The sequence below is a fragment of the Mesocricetus auratus genome, unplaced genomic scaffold (genome assembly GCF_017639785.1).
Source record: "Mesocricetus auratus isolate SY011 unplaced genomic scaffold, BCM_Maur_2.0 Super-Scaffold_100007, whole genome shotgun sequence".
Taxonomy (NCBI): domain Eukaryota; kingdom Metazoa; phylum Chordata; class Mammalia; order Rodentia; family Cricetidae; genus Mesocricetus; species Mesocricetus auratus.
Genome location: NW_024429191.1, coordinates 73,719,933 through 73,736,997, shown reverse-complemented (window position 1 = coordinate 73,736,997; position 17,065 = coordinate 73,719,933). Strand labels below are relative to the sequence as shown.

Here is a 17,065-nt window from a genome sequence, read left to right as displayed (position 1 = left end):
GTGTGCAGGGAGATCAGCAACTAAACTGGAAGAGAAAGAGGTTCATGCCAAAGAAGAAAACCTTAGTATGCACCAGACGCTGGACCAGACCTTACTGGACTAAACAACATGTGAAAACCTCCTTAGCTGCACATTTTTCATTTCCCTTTCGTTGTTTTGTTTTTAGACACCTGCTTCCCAGGAAACCCCTTCAGTGCTTTTTTTTTTTTTTTTTTTTTTTTTTTGGTTTTTCGAGGCAGGGTTTCTCTGTATTGCTTTGGAGGCTGTCCTGGAACTCGCTCTGTAGACCAGGTTGGCCTCGAACTCACAGAGATCCGTCTGCCTCTGCCTCCCGAGTGCTGGGATTAAAGGCGTGCGCCACCAACGCCCAGCTTCAGTGCATTTTTTATATAAACTTTTAGCCACTGTCACAGAGACACCTGCAGGGAACCAGCAAGGGCAGGGAGTGTGGAAAGACACACAGACAGGCAAGCCCAAGCTGGGGCACTTACTTAAACGTGCCACTTCCCAGGTTGACATTGCCACACTTGGTAGCGTTTAGGCATGCAGTCTGCTTAGCCAGGGTAGGAAGTCTCACAAAAACAGAAAGATTTCTACCCAGAGTGCCAGGTGGAATCGCTGAGAAGCCTGAGGTTGGAGACGACCAGGGGCAGGTGCCGGCTGGTGCTGCTTTGAACAAAAGGAACCCTGGGGTCTTTTGTTCAATGTTACACAATTAGATTTCTCCCCAACACTAGTTTACTTTCTTTTGAGCTTTACTATGAGACAAGACTATGGGTTTCTTACGACTGTGTTCACTAAAGTCAAGGGTCTGGAAGCCACACTGGTTTTTTTTTTTTTTTTTTTTTTTGGTTTTACAAGACAGGGTTTCTCTGTATTGTTTTGGAGGCTGTCAGTCCAGCCTGGCCTCGAACTCACAGAGATCTGCCTGCCTCTGCCTCCTGAGTGCTGGGATTAAAGGCGTGCGCCACCACTGCCCGGCGCCACACTGGTCTTTTAAGAGTCCCATTCCTTCCCAACTGATGCACTTTCAGTCCCTGCTGAAAGGGGTAAACTAAACTCAAAGGCTTTACTTTTAGAAATGAAGGCAACAGACTCTCACTCAGCTCCCTGCTTTAGTAACTATGACAGGCTATAGAAAAGATACGTAGGGCCGGGCGTTGGTGGCGCACGCCTTTAATCCCAGCACTTGGGAGGCAGAGGCAGGTGGATCTCTGTGAGTTCGAGGCCAGCCTGGTCTACAAGAGCTAGTTCCAGGACAGCCTCCAAAGCCACAGAGAAACCCTGTCTCGAAAAACCAAAAAAAAAAAAAAAAAAAGAAAAGATACGTAGGTCTCTGACACAAGGAACTCTAGATCCTCTGGCCTCCCAGAGTCTAGGGCCAAAACTGAACACAAAGAAACTCCAGGGGGGACCAAAACCTCCCCAGCAGTCTCCAGGATATAGTTCTGAAAACTATGGATAGCTATGTACAACAGGCCACCTGCAAGTAACAAGACAATGCCTTAGAAACCACAGAGTGTTCCCTCTCAGCACTGACCAATGAAAATAATTGGTACACAAGTATTTCATGCCAAAATATGACTTTGAGAAATTCTCCTAATTGTTCCCAAATGTCAATCAATCAGAAACCAACCCATACCTTCTGATGTAATCCTGAAACTTTTGTCTTTAAAACCCAGCAGTAGCTGGTGGTAGTAGCACACGCCTTTAATCCCGGTAGCAGGCGGATCTCTGTGAGTTCGAGACCAGCCTGGTCTACAGAGTGAGTTCCAGGACAGCCTCCAAAGCCACAGATAAACCCCGTCTCGAAAAACCAAAAAACAAACAAAAAACTAGCAACAGACAGGAAACTTCACTCCCGCTGGAGGCTGCTGGTCAGCTAGCTAGACGGGGTCTCTGTCATGGTTGGATGAACAATCATTAAACTTTGCTTTTGCAGTTTAGTGGGTCTGTCTTCCTGGTGGTCTAGGGACTTTGCAACTTGGGCACCACACCTTCCAGCTCAGCAGGGAGAACATTCAACGTAGATTGCCCCCTTTCCAGTTCTCCATGCCGGGGTGAAAGATCTAGGCACTACATATATAACTGGTAAAGACATTTTCTTAAGAATTATAACTATTTGTAAACATTGTATAATGATATGGAATAAAATGCACATTGTAGGACATTTTCTGAAAAACAATTCTTGCTGTGTGTGTGACGTGCACTACACACCTTTTAGCCTGGCAGTGGTAATGCACACCTTTATTCCCAGGACTCAGGAGTTAGAAGGATCTCTGAGTTTGAGGCCAGATGGTCTACAAAGTGAGTTCCAGGATACCCTGGGCTACTCAGAGAAACCCTGTCTCGAGGAAGAAAAGAAAAGAAAAATCAAGCTGTATGAAGGCCTGTTAGGCATTTTTTAAATTAGTGATTGATGTGGCAGGGCCCAGCCTGTGGTGGGTGTGGCCATCCCTGGGCTGGTGGTCCTTGGTTCTGTAAAAAAGGCTGAGCAAGCCACAGGGAGCAAGCCAGGAGGCAGCATCCCTCCAAGGCCTCTGCATCAGCTCCTGCAGGTTCCTGTTCTGTTTGGGTTCCTGTTGTGACTTTCTTTGATGAGAACAGAGACAGGAGAGTGTGAGACAGATGAACCCTCTCCTCCCCATCTTGCTTTTGGTTTTATCATAGCAACAGTGACCCTGACTAAGACACTGGCTTCACTTCAGAAATATTTTTCACTCTGCAGGTCTCTTTAGAAGTTCTGATACATATTTAAATATTCCATCTCTTCCGCTGCAGGTGTTTCTGTGCAGTCATGACTCAGGAGAGGATGGAGGTGACAAAGTGCACAAAAATAATGTTAGGGGCTGGAGACATGGCCCAGCGATTAAAAGCCTGTACTACTTTTGCAGAAGACCTGAGTTCGGTTCCCACTACCCATGGTGGGGGACTCACAACTGCCTGTAACTCCAGCTCCAGGGGATCCAACGTCCGTATCTGTGTTCCATGGGCACTCACATGCACAGACACACGCAGGTACACGCCTACATATACACACACAATTAAAAAATCAGTCTTAAAAATTGAGGTTCTAGGTGCTGAAGGGATGACTCAGAGGTGAAGAGCACCAATAGCTCTTCCAAAGTCATGTGTTCAATTCCCAGCAACCACATGGTGGCTCACAACCATCTATGGTGAGATCAGGTGCCCTCTTCTGGCGTGCAGGAGTACATGCAGGCAGAATGCCATATGCATAATAAATAAATTAACCTTTAAAAAAAGTTTCTAAAGCAAAAGGCCAATCTTGCAGATTTCTGTGGTGTGGATAGACACAGGTTGACATTGATGTGACAGAGCTGGGAGGCAGGCTAGAGAGGGACAATTGCAGTAATCAGAGTACTCTTTATACATGCACAAACTTGTCGCAGAAAAAAATGCAATAAAAGTTATGAAAAGTTGAAAAACAGCTTCCTGTGTGGGAACAAGAGGAAGCATTATCCAGAGTGCAGACTTCAGCTGTTCCCTGTGTCAGTGGTATAGGAACCTGAGGGACACAATGTCATCCACTGACATGCATGGTCACCCCAGGTCCTTATTTTGACATGGACTTTATAAGTTGCTTTCTGGACCTTACTTGGATGTTTCTTAAATGTGGCCCAGCCAGAAGAGCAGATTTTTATTATTGTTAATAAAATTATTATTTCATTAAATAGGAACATAGACTGTCCTGTTTTAGGAAAAGCCTTTGCACTTAGCCAGTAGAGACTAAACCTTTATTAACAGTCTCTTACTAGAACAACCTCTGTTAATGATTATACCATAGATGTTTTCCTAGCTAGAGTCAGATTTGGGTAATCAGAAGTCTAGGAACTTGGGGCTGAGAGTGTAACTCAGTGGTGGAGCGCTTGCCAGACATACACAGGCAGGCCATGGGGTCTATCCATAGCGTTACCGAGGATACAAGTCCAGGAATTTAAATCCAAAGCAAGGTTGTTCACCTGTAATTCCAGCACTTGGGTGAGGGGGTGGGGACAGAAGGACAAGGAAATGAAGGTCATCTTTGACTAGAAAGTGAGTTTCAGATTGGCCTGTCTTTGTTTTTTAAAGGAAAGCTCGAGGGCCATGAAGATGGGTCAACATGTAAAAGCTCTTGCTACCAAGAGAGACAAACCGAGTTCAATCTCCAAGTCCCACATGGTAGAAAAAGAGAACCCACTCACGAAAGTTGTCTCCTGACTTCCACATATGTGCCAAGGCACAGCACACTGATAAACCCCCCACAATAAACAAACAAACAAAGAAACAAATAGTAGTTTTTAAGAGGCTAAGAAATCCAATGAAGAGCCGGTTGTAGTGGCTCTCGCCTTTAATCCCAATACTATGAAGGCAGAGGCAGGCAGATCTCTGAGTTCGAGGCCAGCATGGTCTACAGAGTGAGTTCCAGGACAGCCAATGCAACACAGAGAGACCACGCCTTGAAAAACAAAACAAAGTCAATGAAGAAAATAAGAGTGTATTTTCTGCTAGTGTTTCTGTAATTTCATTAGATTAGATGAATGTGTTTTGACAGCATTTTACAAAGTTCAGATGGCAACAGGAATACAAAATAAAGGCAGCTAAGATTCCCCATAATTTTTCTTACAATTTGAGCATTTCTGGTCATGGACTTATTCCATGTACTTGTTGACTCCTGGATCAATAGCCATGCTTTTTTTTTTTTTTTTTTTTTTTTTTTTTTTGGTTTTACGAGACAGGGTTTCTCTGTGTAGTTTTGGAGGCTGTCTTGGCACTTGCTCTTTAGACCAGGCTGGCCTCCAACTCACAGAGATCCGCCTGCCTCTGCCTCCCAAGTGCTGGGATTAAAGGCGTGCGCCACCAACGCCCGGCAGCCATGCTTTTTTTAAATTTATGTTTTTATATTCCAATCCCAGTTACCCTTCCCTCCCTCTTCTCACACTCTCCCCTCTCTCAGAACTTGTCAAATGCAAATGGGCTAGACATTATTGATAAATTTTATTTCCTGTATATATTGTATATACTTATTGTATATAGTTTTTCTTATGTTAGTTATAGCCTTCTTTTTTTTTTCTCTAGACAGGGTGGTTTCTCTGTGGCTTTGGAGGCTGTCCTAGAACTAGCTCTTGTAGACCAGGCTGGTCTTGAATTCATAGAGATCCACCTGCCTCTGCCTCTGCCTCTGGAGTGCTGAGATTAAAGGCGTGCGCCACCACTGCCTGGCTAGCCTTTTTTGTGTTAGACAAAAAAGGGGAACTGTAGTGATATATTATTTATTATTTATTAAAGCTTGCCTGAGGATTCAGAAAGCAAAGTCAGCCCACAAGCCATAGAAGTCAGTCACACACCTTTAATCCCAGCAGCCAGAAGCTAGGAGGTGGTGGTGCACACCTTTTAATCCTAGCACTCAGAATTAAGAGGTAAACTGATCTCTGTGAGTGCAAGAGTACCCAGGTTTACACAAGCCTGATCCACTTCTAAGGAGAAACAGCTCACACAAAGATGATCTCGGTATCTGGGATCACGCGCCTTTAATCCCAGCATTAGGGAGGTATATAAGACAGGAGCAGGGTCTCAGTATCAGGCATTCATTCTCCAGCCACGCTGAGAATAGAAACGCCCCAGCCCTGTTAGAGGTAAGAGCTCTTTGGTGGCTTGGCTGCTTTACTTCTCTGATCTTCAGTTTGAACCCCACTATCTGTCTTTGGGTCTTTTATTAATTCATATTGCATGGGTATGTTGTGCAGTCATTGTCAATTAATTTTAGGAAGTCTTTAATTTCTGGGATTAAAGGCGTGTGCACGTGTGTACCATGTGCACCACAAGAGGGTCTCAGGTCAGATACCTAGAACTGGAGGTGCAGAGGGCTGTGAGCTGCCTTGTGGGTACTGGGAGCTGAACCTAGGTCCTCTGCAAGAGCATCGCAGGCCTTTAAACCACCCAGCCATCTCCCCAGTCCCACTCTACAGTTATTTTAGTGTATGCTTAATTTGTTAGTTTCGTATTTTGTGATTAAAAGTCTCAAAAATTCCTTTTAAAAAACCCAACAAGATATTCAGGGCCCTCCCGAGACTATGAAGGCAGCAAGCAGCTGTAGGTGAGGGACTTTTCCACCAGCTACAGAGCTGCTTGGAGGAGACTCTCAGACCTAAGGAGCTCCCTGGAGGAGACTCTGAGCCCTGGGGAGCTGCCTTCAAGCCCAGGGATGCAGCTTTCATGAGTTGTGGCCCATGTTGTGATTGACTTTTTGTAGTGAAACCTCTTCCCCATGGTCACAAAAAAAAATCCATTGGTTCACCAAATTGCATAGGTGTCATCGTTACACTGGTCTGTTGTCAGTCTCTATTTAGAGTGGACAGGTTTTTGTTCTATTCTCCCTAGGAAGAGGATCACAGCACAAAGAACTATCTGATGTAGGTGGTCCCTTAGGTTTGGGGCAACAAAAACTAAAAAATGAGAAAACCAGAATTCTAGATTTCCCCTTTCCCAGCTTCCTGTTTTGCTGTGGTGTAAGGAACCTCCTTGGGCCATCTTTGCAATGATGCCTGAATTTCTGAAGCTGGGGCCAAGTGAGCTCCTCTTCGAGTGCTTTTTACAAATCATTCAATCACCTTGACGCAAAAGTGGCGGATGCATGAGCCTCTGTGACCACCCCTCTTGAGACTGTTTGGCTCATCCCTCACTTTGGGATTTTCCCAAGTTTCTCTGTTTCTGAGCCGTCCTTAGAAACACTCCACACCAGCTGGGCGGTAGTGCCTCACGCCTTTAATCCCAGCACTTGGGAGGCAGAGGCTGGTTTACAAGAGCGAGTTCCAGGACAGCCTCCATAGCAATACAGAGAAACCCTGTCTCGAAAAACAAAAAACAAAAAGAAACAGTCTACACCTTCTTTAAGAGTCTGTCATTGACTTGGAGTGCAGCATTAAGCCAGACTAACTGGCCAGTGAGGCCCCAAGATCCTCCAGTGTTTTCTGGCTTATCTTGAGATCACAAGCATATACCAACACACCCAACTTAAAAAAAATAATTATTAATCCAAGAGCGGTGGCGCACACCTTTAGACCCAGCATGAGAGGCAGAGGCAGGCAGATCTCTATGAATTTGAGGCCAGGATGATCTACACAGTGGATTCTGGGCCAGCCAGAGCTATATGGTGAGAACTTATCTCAAACAAAACATATTATTATTGAGTGTGAGTGTGAATGTGTATGTGCAAATGCCATGGCTCCGGTGTGGGTGTCAGAGGACAGTCTGTGGGAGCTGGTCCAGCCCTTCCACTGGTGGGTTCTGGGAATCAAGTCCTCAGGCTTGCACGGCAAATGCTTTTACCCACCTATCCGTCTACCACGCTGTACCCAGCTGTCTACGTGAGTGCCGGAGGTTGAACTCGGGTCCTTGTGTGCAGCTTCGCTGGCTAAGCAACCTTCCCAGCTCCTTAAGATCAAAATTGTTAATGCATTTTTCTTTTTCTGTGTGTGTCCTGCCAGCTCCAGATTTCTGTGGCTCCTCAAGATATCACTCATGATTCTAGGACTTGCCATTGTTGTATTTATGTTCAGAAGTGTGTCCCTTCAAGCAATGTTCCTTAGCTTCCAGCCAGAGTTCCCGAAGCCTGCGCCAGGTGGCCCCGTGCTGAAACTTCTCCCTGAGAAGCACCTGAGGGACCTCTTTACCTACGATGGTGTCTGGTGAGGCTCTGGCTGCTCTGGACTCACTGAAGTCTTCATTGATGTCTTTTCCCCGCTTCTCTGAGGGGGCCCTAGTTCTTATGGACAGTTCTGCACAGGTGTTGATTGCTAAAGTGACTCACAGGCCGAGTGTGGGCTGTGGGATCCGGTACCCAGAAACGATACAACCTCACAGGGAAGATGCTGCCTCCTGGCATCTGCCCTGGTGGGACTCGCTGCCAATTGAAGCCTTTGGCTCTCTGGTTTCAAGAAGCTAGGTGGAGGGGATAATTCAAGAGATGGCTGTTGAGCCTGGTGGTGTGCGCAGGAGACTGAGGCGGGGGTTTGCTATGGGTTTGAGGCCAGTCTGTGCCACACAGACAAGATCTTGTCTCAAAAAGGGAAAAGGGCCAGGAGTGGTGGTGCATGCCTTTAATCCATCACTCGGGAGGTGGAGGCAGGTGGATCTCTGTGAGTGCAGTCCAGTCTGGGCTACACAGTGAGTTCCAGGACAGGCTCCAGAATTACACAGAGAAACATTGTCTCAAAAAAAAAAAAAACAAACAAAAAAGAAAGAAAGAAAGAGAAAAAGGGGGGTAGAAGAAAGGAAAGAGGGGAGGGATTTCAGTCCTTACCTTCCTCCTACCTCTCTCAGTCTGTCTCTGCGAGGGGTCATTGCTGGGTGGTTCCAGGATGTCAACCCAATTAGGAGAGCCGTGTGGGAAAAGAGGTTTTCAGGGTGAGAGTCACACAAGATTAGGGCTAAGGTTCCCCCACTCCCATCAGCCATTCACGTGCATGTGCTTCTCTTGCTTGTTTTAGGCTCTTCCCTAAAAACCAGTGCGATTGTGACTCTGGCCGTCTTCAAAAAAAACACAACTTTCAGGATGCCTATAACCAGAAGGACCTCCCAGCTGTGACTGCCAGGAGACAGGCAGAATTTGGACACTACCAGAGGAGGTGACGCAGGCTGTGGGGGCTCTGGTCTCCTGGGAGAACAACCACACCCGGTGCTCAAGGGAGTGAGGAACCCTAAGGGAAAATGTTTGAACCTCACCCTCCTGAGGGGCCCGGGGAGGAACTGTTGGGCATAAATAAAGGAAGACAATAGAGAATAGAGTCCTCCGAGGAAGATTTGGAGGGTTTTGTACACATAAACATTTCAATAAAACCAATGGAGAAAAAGGAACAGAGAGCTCAACGCCACTCACTAAATCATGATGGTGACACTAGGTGCCCAGGCCAGCACAAAAGGTGACTCTATATTCTGGGAACATTGTGTCACTTTTTATCTTTTGACAGTGCTGGAGACTGAACCTAGGGCCTAGGGCCTCCTACAAGCTAGGCAAGCACTCCAGTTCTTTCCCTGTGGTACTGGGAATCAAAGCAGATTCTTGCTTGTGCTTAGCAGATGCTCTGCCACTGAGCTACAGCCCCAGACTCTCCTTTTCAGTTACATGGAGTTGATATTGAGATTGTTGGTTGAAGAGGGAATTAAATAAGTTCTGGATGGTTCTTACTGAAGGGGATTTTGTACATGGTAGTACTTAACTGCAATCCCAGAACGTGGGAAGCTAAAGCAGGAAGATTGTAAATTTAAGGCCAGCCTGGGCTTCATGGCAAGACCAGTCTCAAACCAACAAGATGGAGTAGTGACAGCCCCTCTAAAGGTAACTTATTATGCAGGGCCAGTTGGCTGTAACGTGAGCCTTGTTCCTGCCTGCATTGTCTATGATACTTGTTTTAGGCATAGATACATTCCACTTCAGGAAGCAGACATCCCTGTTCTGTCAGAGAGGAAGATAGTCTTTCACCCAGATCTACTTTTATTTTTTTAAATCATATGTATGTATATGTGCAGGGGACGATTTCACTTGTTGATTACGAGGGTGATTTCTAGAATGTGTTTGTACACTGACTCTCATGCTTGCTGTCTCCTGAAGAAACGGGCTGCCTCGCACACCACCTATCCTGGCTCCACCCAATCTCCCCTTTGGATACCCAGTCCACGGAGTGGAAGTGATGCCCCTGCACACAATTCTCATCCCAGGTAGGTGCATCTGCGCCCTAAGAGGCTGCAGGCAGCGCTGCTCTCCTTAAACAAAAGGAGGAAGTCGAAGCCAGTCATTCACTGGGTGTTTGTGCAGTTGGCACAACGCGGGAGGCTTGGTGGCGTTTCATTTTGTTAGACTCCCTGCCTCCACAACCCAGAACCTCTCTTTGCATGTGTGGATTCCCTGTAGCTCTAAGATAATACAAAAGTGGGAATTCTGTGGACCTCTGGGGGAGCTTAGGGAATAATTGACTCTCAAAGGTCCTCAATCATCAAGAGCCAATTGATGAGGCCATCTCCAGAGGGTGTTTTCAAAAGAATGCAAAGAATACTGTGTCAGTTCAACTCCCTTCTAAGACAGGAAGAGTAAATGGCTAGGCAACCCCTCACGTGAGCCATGGCAAGCATGTACCTCACCACACACACACACACACACACACACACACACACACACACACGCACGCACGCACGCACGCAGATGCATAATTTGAAAATTTTAAAAATGTAAAGTAAAATAACAATTAAATTCCTTTGTAAGCTCAGTGTGGCAGCATACACCAGTAATCACACTGGAGTTAGGAGACTGAGGTAGGGAGATCAGGAAATTGAGGCCAGCTTCAGTTACACCCTGAGACTTTTTAAACCCCACACTCCAATTTCAAATGATCCAAATTAAAGCAAATAAAACAATAAAGATGAAGCACAAAATGGCCCTTCATAGGGTCTTGAGCACCACCTGCTTCTTCAAAGCTAAGAAAATGCAGGCAACATGGTGCGTTTTCCCCACAGAAGTGGTGGGTGGACTCTGGACCATCTGGTGGGTTCTCCCCTGCTATGACTCTTGGCATCTAGAGGCAAACAGCCCCCACCCTGAGCCATGGAAGAGACCTGAGTTTAGCTGGGTGACAGTAGCACATGGGACCCAGCAAGTCTCCTTGAGCAAGATCCAAATTATCCAAACTCACTGCTATCAGGTGAGATGAGAGTGACGTCCAGGATAGAAGGTGAGCAGGTACCAGACCTGTGGCCGAACCTTCCAGAGGGAACAAGGGGAGGGGGAGGCAGCCTCCCTGGCCCAGAGGCAGCTAAACCTTGTTGGGAGCCATACAGCCTCATCTCGGACCAGCATGTGACTACCTGTCCAAGGGGTTTTCTCAGGGCAAGGCACCTGTGGTCTCTCATTTGGAAAAGAGAAGTAGTCCATGGGACAGTGTAGGAATTTGCAAACTTAATGTAGCTTTCAGACTCCTCTCTCTCATTATATTAGTGATTCTCTATACGGTTTTTAGTTTTGCTCTGCCAGTCACACATGAGCCAGCGGTACTTTCCCCTGGGAATTCCGTTCCTTTTCAAATATTTTCCCCCAAGATTCAGCAGGGGGCTAATGCTTCCTAAATCTCCTACCTGGAATTACTAACTACAACTCCTAATCCTGGAACTTTTCTGACTGAGTGGAAAAGTTGGGTACATATGAGAAAACAATATTTGGAACATTAACCATTCTCACGGTTCTGGAAAGCAGAGTAAGGTGTATATACAGAACAGGGAAAATGTCCCAGGAATACACATAGTGCCAACTGTAGAGAGTGAGTTCCCTGGACACGAATCATATAGAATCAATAAGACCTAGTATATTCTGATAGGAAAACGCAATGGAAAATATGGGCTGTTTAGATCCATCTTTACCATGCATAGGCGCTTATACTGGTGGGGAAAGTATGGTCTAGTGAGATGGGAGAGAGTGCTTTGTCAAAATCTGCCTTTTATGGAGAGATTGAGGCATGGGACCCTCTTGTAGAAAAGGGAACGGTATAAAGTGAATCTTGCAGACATGAAAGAATCCTCTGGGTTTGAATACTGTTGACTTTAAAGCATTGTGCCCATGTCTGTTACTTTTTAACTTTGTAACCTCAAGTAGCTGCCAGCTGACATAAATCCTGCAAAAGCAGGATGTCTGGCTTGCTGTTTAGTTAAGCCTGCAAAAATGCTGAACTGAATGTCTAGAATAAGGTCATGCAGAGGGTGGGAAGGTATATTTGGAGAAGCATAAAGGGGAACAATGGGGGTGTTCATAATGATCACGATGTATTCCTTAAGTTGTGATGTATTTCTTAAAGTCAAATAGAAGCCAGTAATAAAACTGTTCGAGTAACCTTGGTAAGAAAAACTCTGTTTAAGTATAAATAAAGACGGCCTGAGTTATTCGGGGCCACTTGATTGCAATCTACTTGGTGGCCAGAAGTTTTCCTTGCATGGAGGCCCCTTGCCCACCTCAGGACTGAACCCAAGCCGAGGCTGGACCAGGCAAAGCCTCCTCCTCCCTCCTCTGCCCTTGCCAGCGTTCCTTTCAAGCTGAAGTCACAATTATATCTTGTGAAATAACTAATCAGTTCTGCATGGAGGGAGAGCACTGTTGATTGAAACCAAGGATTTAGACAAGTGCTGTACCTGTGAGTTACACCCTTAACCCTGATGTTTTTGAGTCGCCATTTAAAAATGATTTTACATTTTGGGTAACTCATTTATTTTAAAAAATAACACCTATTTATTTGATTTTTTGTTTATCTAAATATTTATGTATCTGTGTGAGTATACACATACATGAATTTGTGTAGATGTGTATGGAGGCCAGAAGACCGTGTCAGGTGCCCTCTGTCACCTCCGCCCTTTCCTTTTGAGGCAAGGTTTCTGGAGCTCATAATTTTCTGCTAGGCTGGAAGTCAGCAAGTCCCAGCAATCCTCCTGTCTCTGCACCCCTCACATCTAGGACAATAGGCATATGTCGATCTGATATTCAGCTGGGACCTGAACTCAGGTCCTTATGATTGTGTAGCAAGCACTCTTTTTTTTTTTTTTTTTTTTTTTTTGGTTTTTCGAGACAGGGTTTCTCTGTGGCTTTGGAGGCTGTCCTGGAACTCACTTTGTAGACCAGGCTGGCCTCGAACTCACAGAGATCCGCCTGCCTCTGCCTCCCGAGTGCTGGGATTAAAGGCGTGCGCCACCAACGCCCGGCGTAGCAAGCACTCTTAACTGCTGAGCCATCTCACCAGCCTGCTTCTTGCATGCTTTTTATTTTTAATGAGATAATATTAAATTGCTTAGTCTACTTGTTAGTTTCAAGGAGTACTGTCACAAAGAATTTGAAAACCTTTGAGGGTGTCTTTGGCTTTTGTTTTGTCCTCTTCCTGTTACTCAGATAAAATATTCTGAAAGCCAGGGGTGGGGGGTGTTGGGCACGCCTTTGGTCCCAGCACTTGGAAGGCAGAGGCAGGTGGATCTCTATGAGTTTGAGGCCAGTCTGGTCTATAGAGTGAGTCCCAGGACAGTCAGGATTACACAGAGAAGCCCTGTCTCAAAAAAACAAAACCTAACCAAACAAAAACCATGCACATACATACATGTAGGCAAAATAAACATATAAAATAAAAAAATTTAATTAAAAAATTTAAAATACAAAAATATGACTCAATGAGGTTCTGGCCTCCAAAATCACATGCTACTATGTAAGTTGATGGCCTTGAATTCCTGATCCTTCTTCCTCTACTACCTAAGTACTGGGAATACATGCATGCATGACCATACCCAGGGTTATGTGGTACCAGGGATCACACCCAAGGTACTGTGTTTCCTAGGCAATCACTCTACCTGCAATGCACACTCTACACACACACACACACACACACACACACACACACACACTGAAACATTATATACATTTATCACTAACTCCCTTGTCTTAGTTTATTTCCCTGTTGTTTTGATAAAACACCCTGACAAAAGCAATTCAGGGAAGAAAGGTTTATTTTACCTCATAGTTCCAGTTTACAGGCTGTCATGGTGGGGAAATCAAGGTATCAGGAACTTGAAGCAGCTAGTCATATGTATAGTCAGTCAGTAGAAGAGGACAAGAGATGCATGTGTGTTTGTGTTCAGTTTATTTTATCCATTCACACAGTACAGAATCTCCTGCCTAGGGAATGGTGTCGCCCACAGTGGTTGGGTCTTCTCATTACCTCATAGACATGTCCAGATGTCATTCTTCCAGGTGATTCTACATTCTGTCAGGTTGATAATTAACGTTAGCCACTGCAACCCCTCTCCCACCTTCTAGAAAGCTGTACTTCTATTTCTGAGAGTGCAGCTGTTCCCAGATTCATCGAAGGGTCATTCAGTGTGTCTCCATTGTTGCTCTCTCATTAGTAGCAAGCCCATCGTCTGGAAGGGGCTGTGTGAGTTCACAGAACCCAAACCTGAGGATGAGCACTAGAAGCCTTTGACCCATGCGTGTTTGAGACGATAGAACCATCTCACAGCCCTGGGAATGGAGACTGTGTAGGTCAACTGATAGAAAATGGCACTTGGTGGTCTCTCCAGATATGTAGGAGTCGGAGGAAGGGAAGTGTATTAGGGAGCATCCGTGTCCTCTCAGACAATGGTCTCTCCTGTGTCTTTTAGGTCTCCAGTATGAAGGGCCAGATGCCCCAGTCTATGAGGTAAGAGTCCCCATACCAGCGTTTTTGGCACTACCTCATAACTATGGCTGATCTCAGCCTTCAATCAAGCCCTATTGCTCATCCAGTGGAAACACCAGATGAATACATGGTAGGCCGTGGGGACATTGCACAGGGATGTTGTAGTCTTGCAGTGGCTGCAGGGAGGACTTGCAAAGCTACACAAAGCTCAAAGCCACCACTGTGGTTGTTTTTGCTTTTGGAGGAAGCTGCTACCACACTCATAGCTGCTGCCTGTGTGGCCTGTGACAACAGTAGTGTCCGACTTTTCTCCTCTCTCAGCATAGCTCTGGGTTGAGGTCTTAGGACTAGATGTGTGATGGGTGATGTATAATCTCATCCAGAACCTGCCAAAGGGCCCTGGGAACTGAGGCTTGGAGTGTGTGTGCCGATAGATGTAGAAGAAAAAAAAATCACAATGGCCAACACTGAGCTTCTATGAGAAATGAGACGATTTAGCAGGTCTTGTATCATTTATTCGTTTATTTATTATTTTTTGGTGCTGAGAATGGGATTCAGGTTATCATTCCTGGCTAGTGCTCTGTGTGTGTGAAGAAAAGTCATCTGATCTCTCAGAGCTGGAGTTACAGGCTTTCACAGAATGCTCATCTTTGTGTTGTGGGTGATGGCCCCCATAGTCTGTTCCCTGGGATTGTATATATAGCTGACCCATCTCTCCAGTCCAGCGGCTTAGTTTTTTCTTTTTTTCTTTTTTCTTTTTTTGGTTTTTCGAGACAGGGTTTCTCTGTATTGTTTTGACAGCGGCTTAGTTTTTTTTTTTTTTTTTTTTTTTTGGTTTTACGAGACAGGGTTTCTCTGTTTTGGAGGCTGTCGGTCCAGCCTGGCCTCGAACTCACAGAGATCCGCCTGCCTCTGCCTCCCGAGTGCTGGGATTAAAGGCGTGCGCCACCAACGCCCGGCAACAGCGGCTTAGTTTTTAATATACCTAGTTTCAGGCGCATGGCATGTGAGCCTTCCTAGCAGGGTGTCTTCGTAGTCCCAGCTGTAGGAAGTTGCAGCAGGAGGCAGAGTTTCAAGGCTGGTCTGGGCAACATAGACACCTCAGAGGTTGGGGAGGAGGAGGAGGAAAAGAAGAAGGAAGAGGAGCAGGAGGAGGAGAAGGAGGAGGTAGAGGAGGAGCAGGAGGAGGAGGAAGAGGAAGGGGGAGAAGAAGAAGAAGAAGAAGAAGAAGAAGAAGAAGAAGAAGAAGAAGAAGAAGAAGAAGAAGAAGAAGAAATAATCTAGAAGTCTTGAAGAGCTGTGTCCCATAAACCCAAAGATAAAAATGTTTGCAGAATGAATCCTATAATCCATGAGTTTCCGGGTCTTGGGGTGAGGATAGGGCCTTAGCTGAAGCATCTACTCCCTTGTAGCCAACCTTTTCCTGTCCTAGCTCCTGATGTGTTTCTCCACCCTGTGTGTTCTGACCCCTGCTGGCCATCCTGGGTACTTGCCTTCCCTGTGAATGGGTTTCTCCATCCATGGCACTTAGAATCAGGGTTTGGAGGATGGGAGAGTAAGGAGTTACAGTCAGGGGGTATAGAGTTTCACTGGATAGGACAAAGAGCCTCTAGAGGTGGATAGGGGTGACTGACAGCTGCACAATAATATGAGTACTCTTAATGCCACCCCCAGGTCACCCTAAGAGCGTCTCTGGGGACACTAAACACCCTTGCTGATGTCCCAGACAGTGTGGTGCAGGGCAGAGGCCAGAAGCAGCTGACCATTTCCACCAGTGACCGGAGGCTCCTGAAATTCATCCTTCAGCACGTGACATACACCAGTACAGTGTACCAGCTCCACAAGGTGGACATGGGTGAGAGTCTGTCTTCTAATTGTAAAATGCTGAGCGGGCTGGAACACAGCATCAGTTCCTCCAGGAAGCCAGCAGGCTCCAGAGATTCTTCCCGTGTGCCAGATTCCTGTTTAAGGAGCCCAAGAGTGTCCCCCTGTTGCCACTGACCCCAGGGAGTGCCTTGAGAATGGTCATTGACACTGCTTGCCTTGCACACGGCAGACACCATGTCAGCGTTCCGTCAGCTGATACCTGAGATAACATATAGAGCAGGAAAGGGTTCCTTTGGCTCACAAGTTTGGAGGCGCCAGTCCATGGCGAGCTGGCTAGTGGTGAGGCAGCGTAGGGTGGTGGAGCTGTGTGACAGTGAAGGTCTCTCAGCTCACTGCTGGGAAGCAAACTGGAACAGAAGAGATGGGAAGTGGGCCTTGCTGTACCTTAAAGGCATGCATGCCCACAGGGACCTGAACACTTCCCATCAGACTCGGTTCCTAAGAGCTCCATCCCCCAGTGTCACCACAGTGGTCTGTACCTGTGCTATGCATGCTGGGATAATAGGCATGTACCTCCAAGGAAGGTTTATGCAATGCTGGCATTCAAAGCCAGGACTTCCTGTGTGGCACGCAAACACTCTAGCAACCGAGTTACATCTCTAGTCTTGTTGTTTCTTGAGATCGGCTTTCATGTAGCCAGGGATATCCCAAACTCCCTTATGTAGTTGTGGCTGGCTGGTTTTGAACTCCAGGTCTTCCTACTCTCGTTTCCCAAGTTTTGTGGTTACTGGTGTGTTCCACCATACTTGGCTTATTTTTTGTTTGTTTGTATGTCTGTTCATTAGATGAGGCAGGATCTTGTTGCATATCCTGGGCTAGCCTCAAATTCTCAACTCCTATGCCTCAGCCTTCATAATGCTGGGTGGGTAGGATTACAGGCATATGTCACTATTCCTAGCTAATCTTTCTAGTTCTGTTAGCCATTATCTATAACTTTTATATTCATTTATTTATTTAAATTCCAGTCAGTTGTTTATTGGGGGGCATGG

At 46.1% G+C, this 17,065-nt stretch overlaps 1 protein-coding gene across 3 annotated transcripts in view; it reads left to right on the top strand.

The window, feature by feature from the left end:
- B4galnt2 (beta-1,4-N-acetyl-galactosaminyltransferase 2) overlaps positions 1-17,065 on the top strand; it is a 43,018-nt gene that overhangs the window by 14,162 nt on the left and 11,791 nt on the right. For 2 of the 3 annotated variants that reach the window (XM_040749562.1, XM_040749560.1), the window contains exons 2-6: positions 7,485-7,685; positions 8,487-8,624; positions 9,608-9,714; positions 14,173-14,210; positions 15,864-16,044. In XM_040749562.1, the coding sequence (XP_040605496.1) occupies positions 7,519-7,685; positions 8,487-8,624; positions 9,608-9,714; positions 14,173-14,210; positions 15,864-16,044 (631 nt within the window). In that variant the 5' untranslated portion in view covers positions 7,485-7,518. Of the gene's footprint in view, positions 1-2,817; positions 3,019-7,484; positions 7,686-8,486; positions 8,625-9,607; positions 9,715-14,172; positions 14,211-15,863; positions 16,045-17,065 lie in introns of those variants that run through there. The other variant, XM_040749559.1, reaches the window with a different exon arrangement.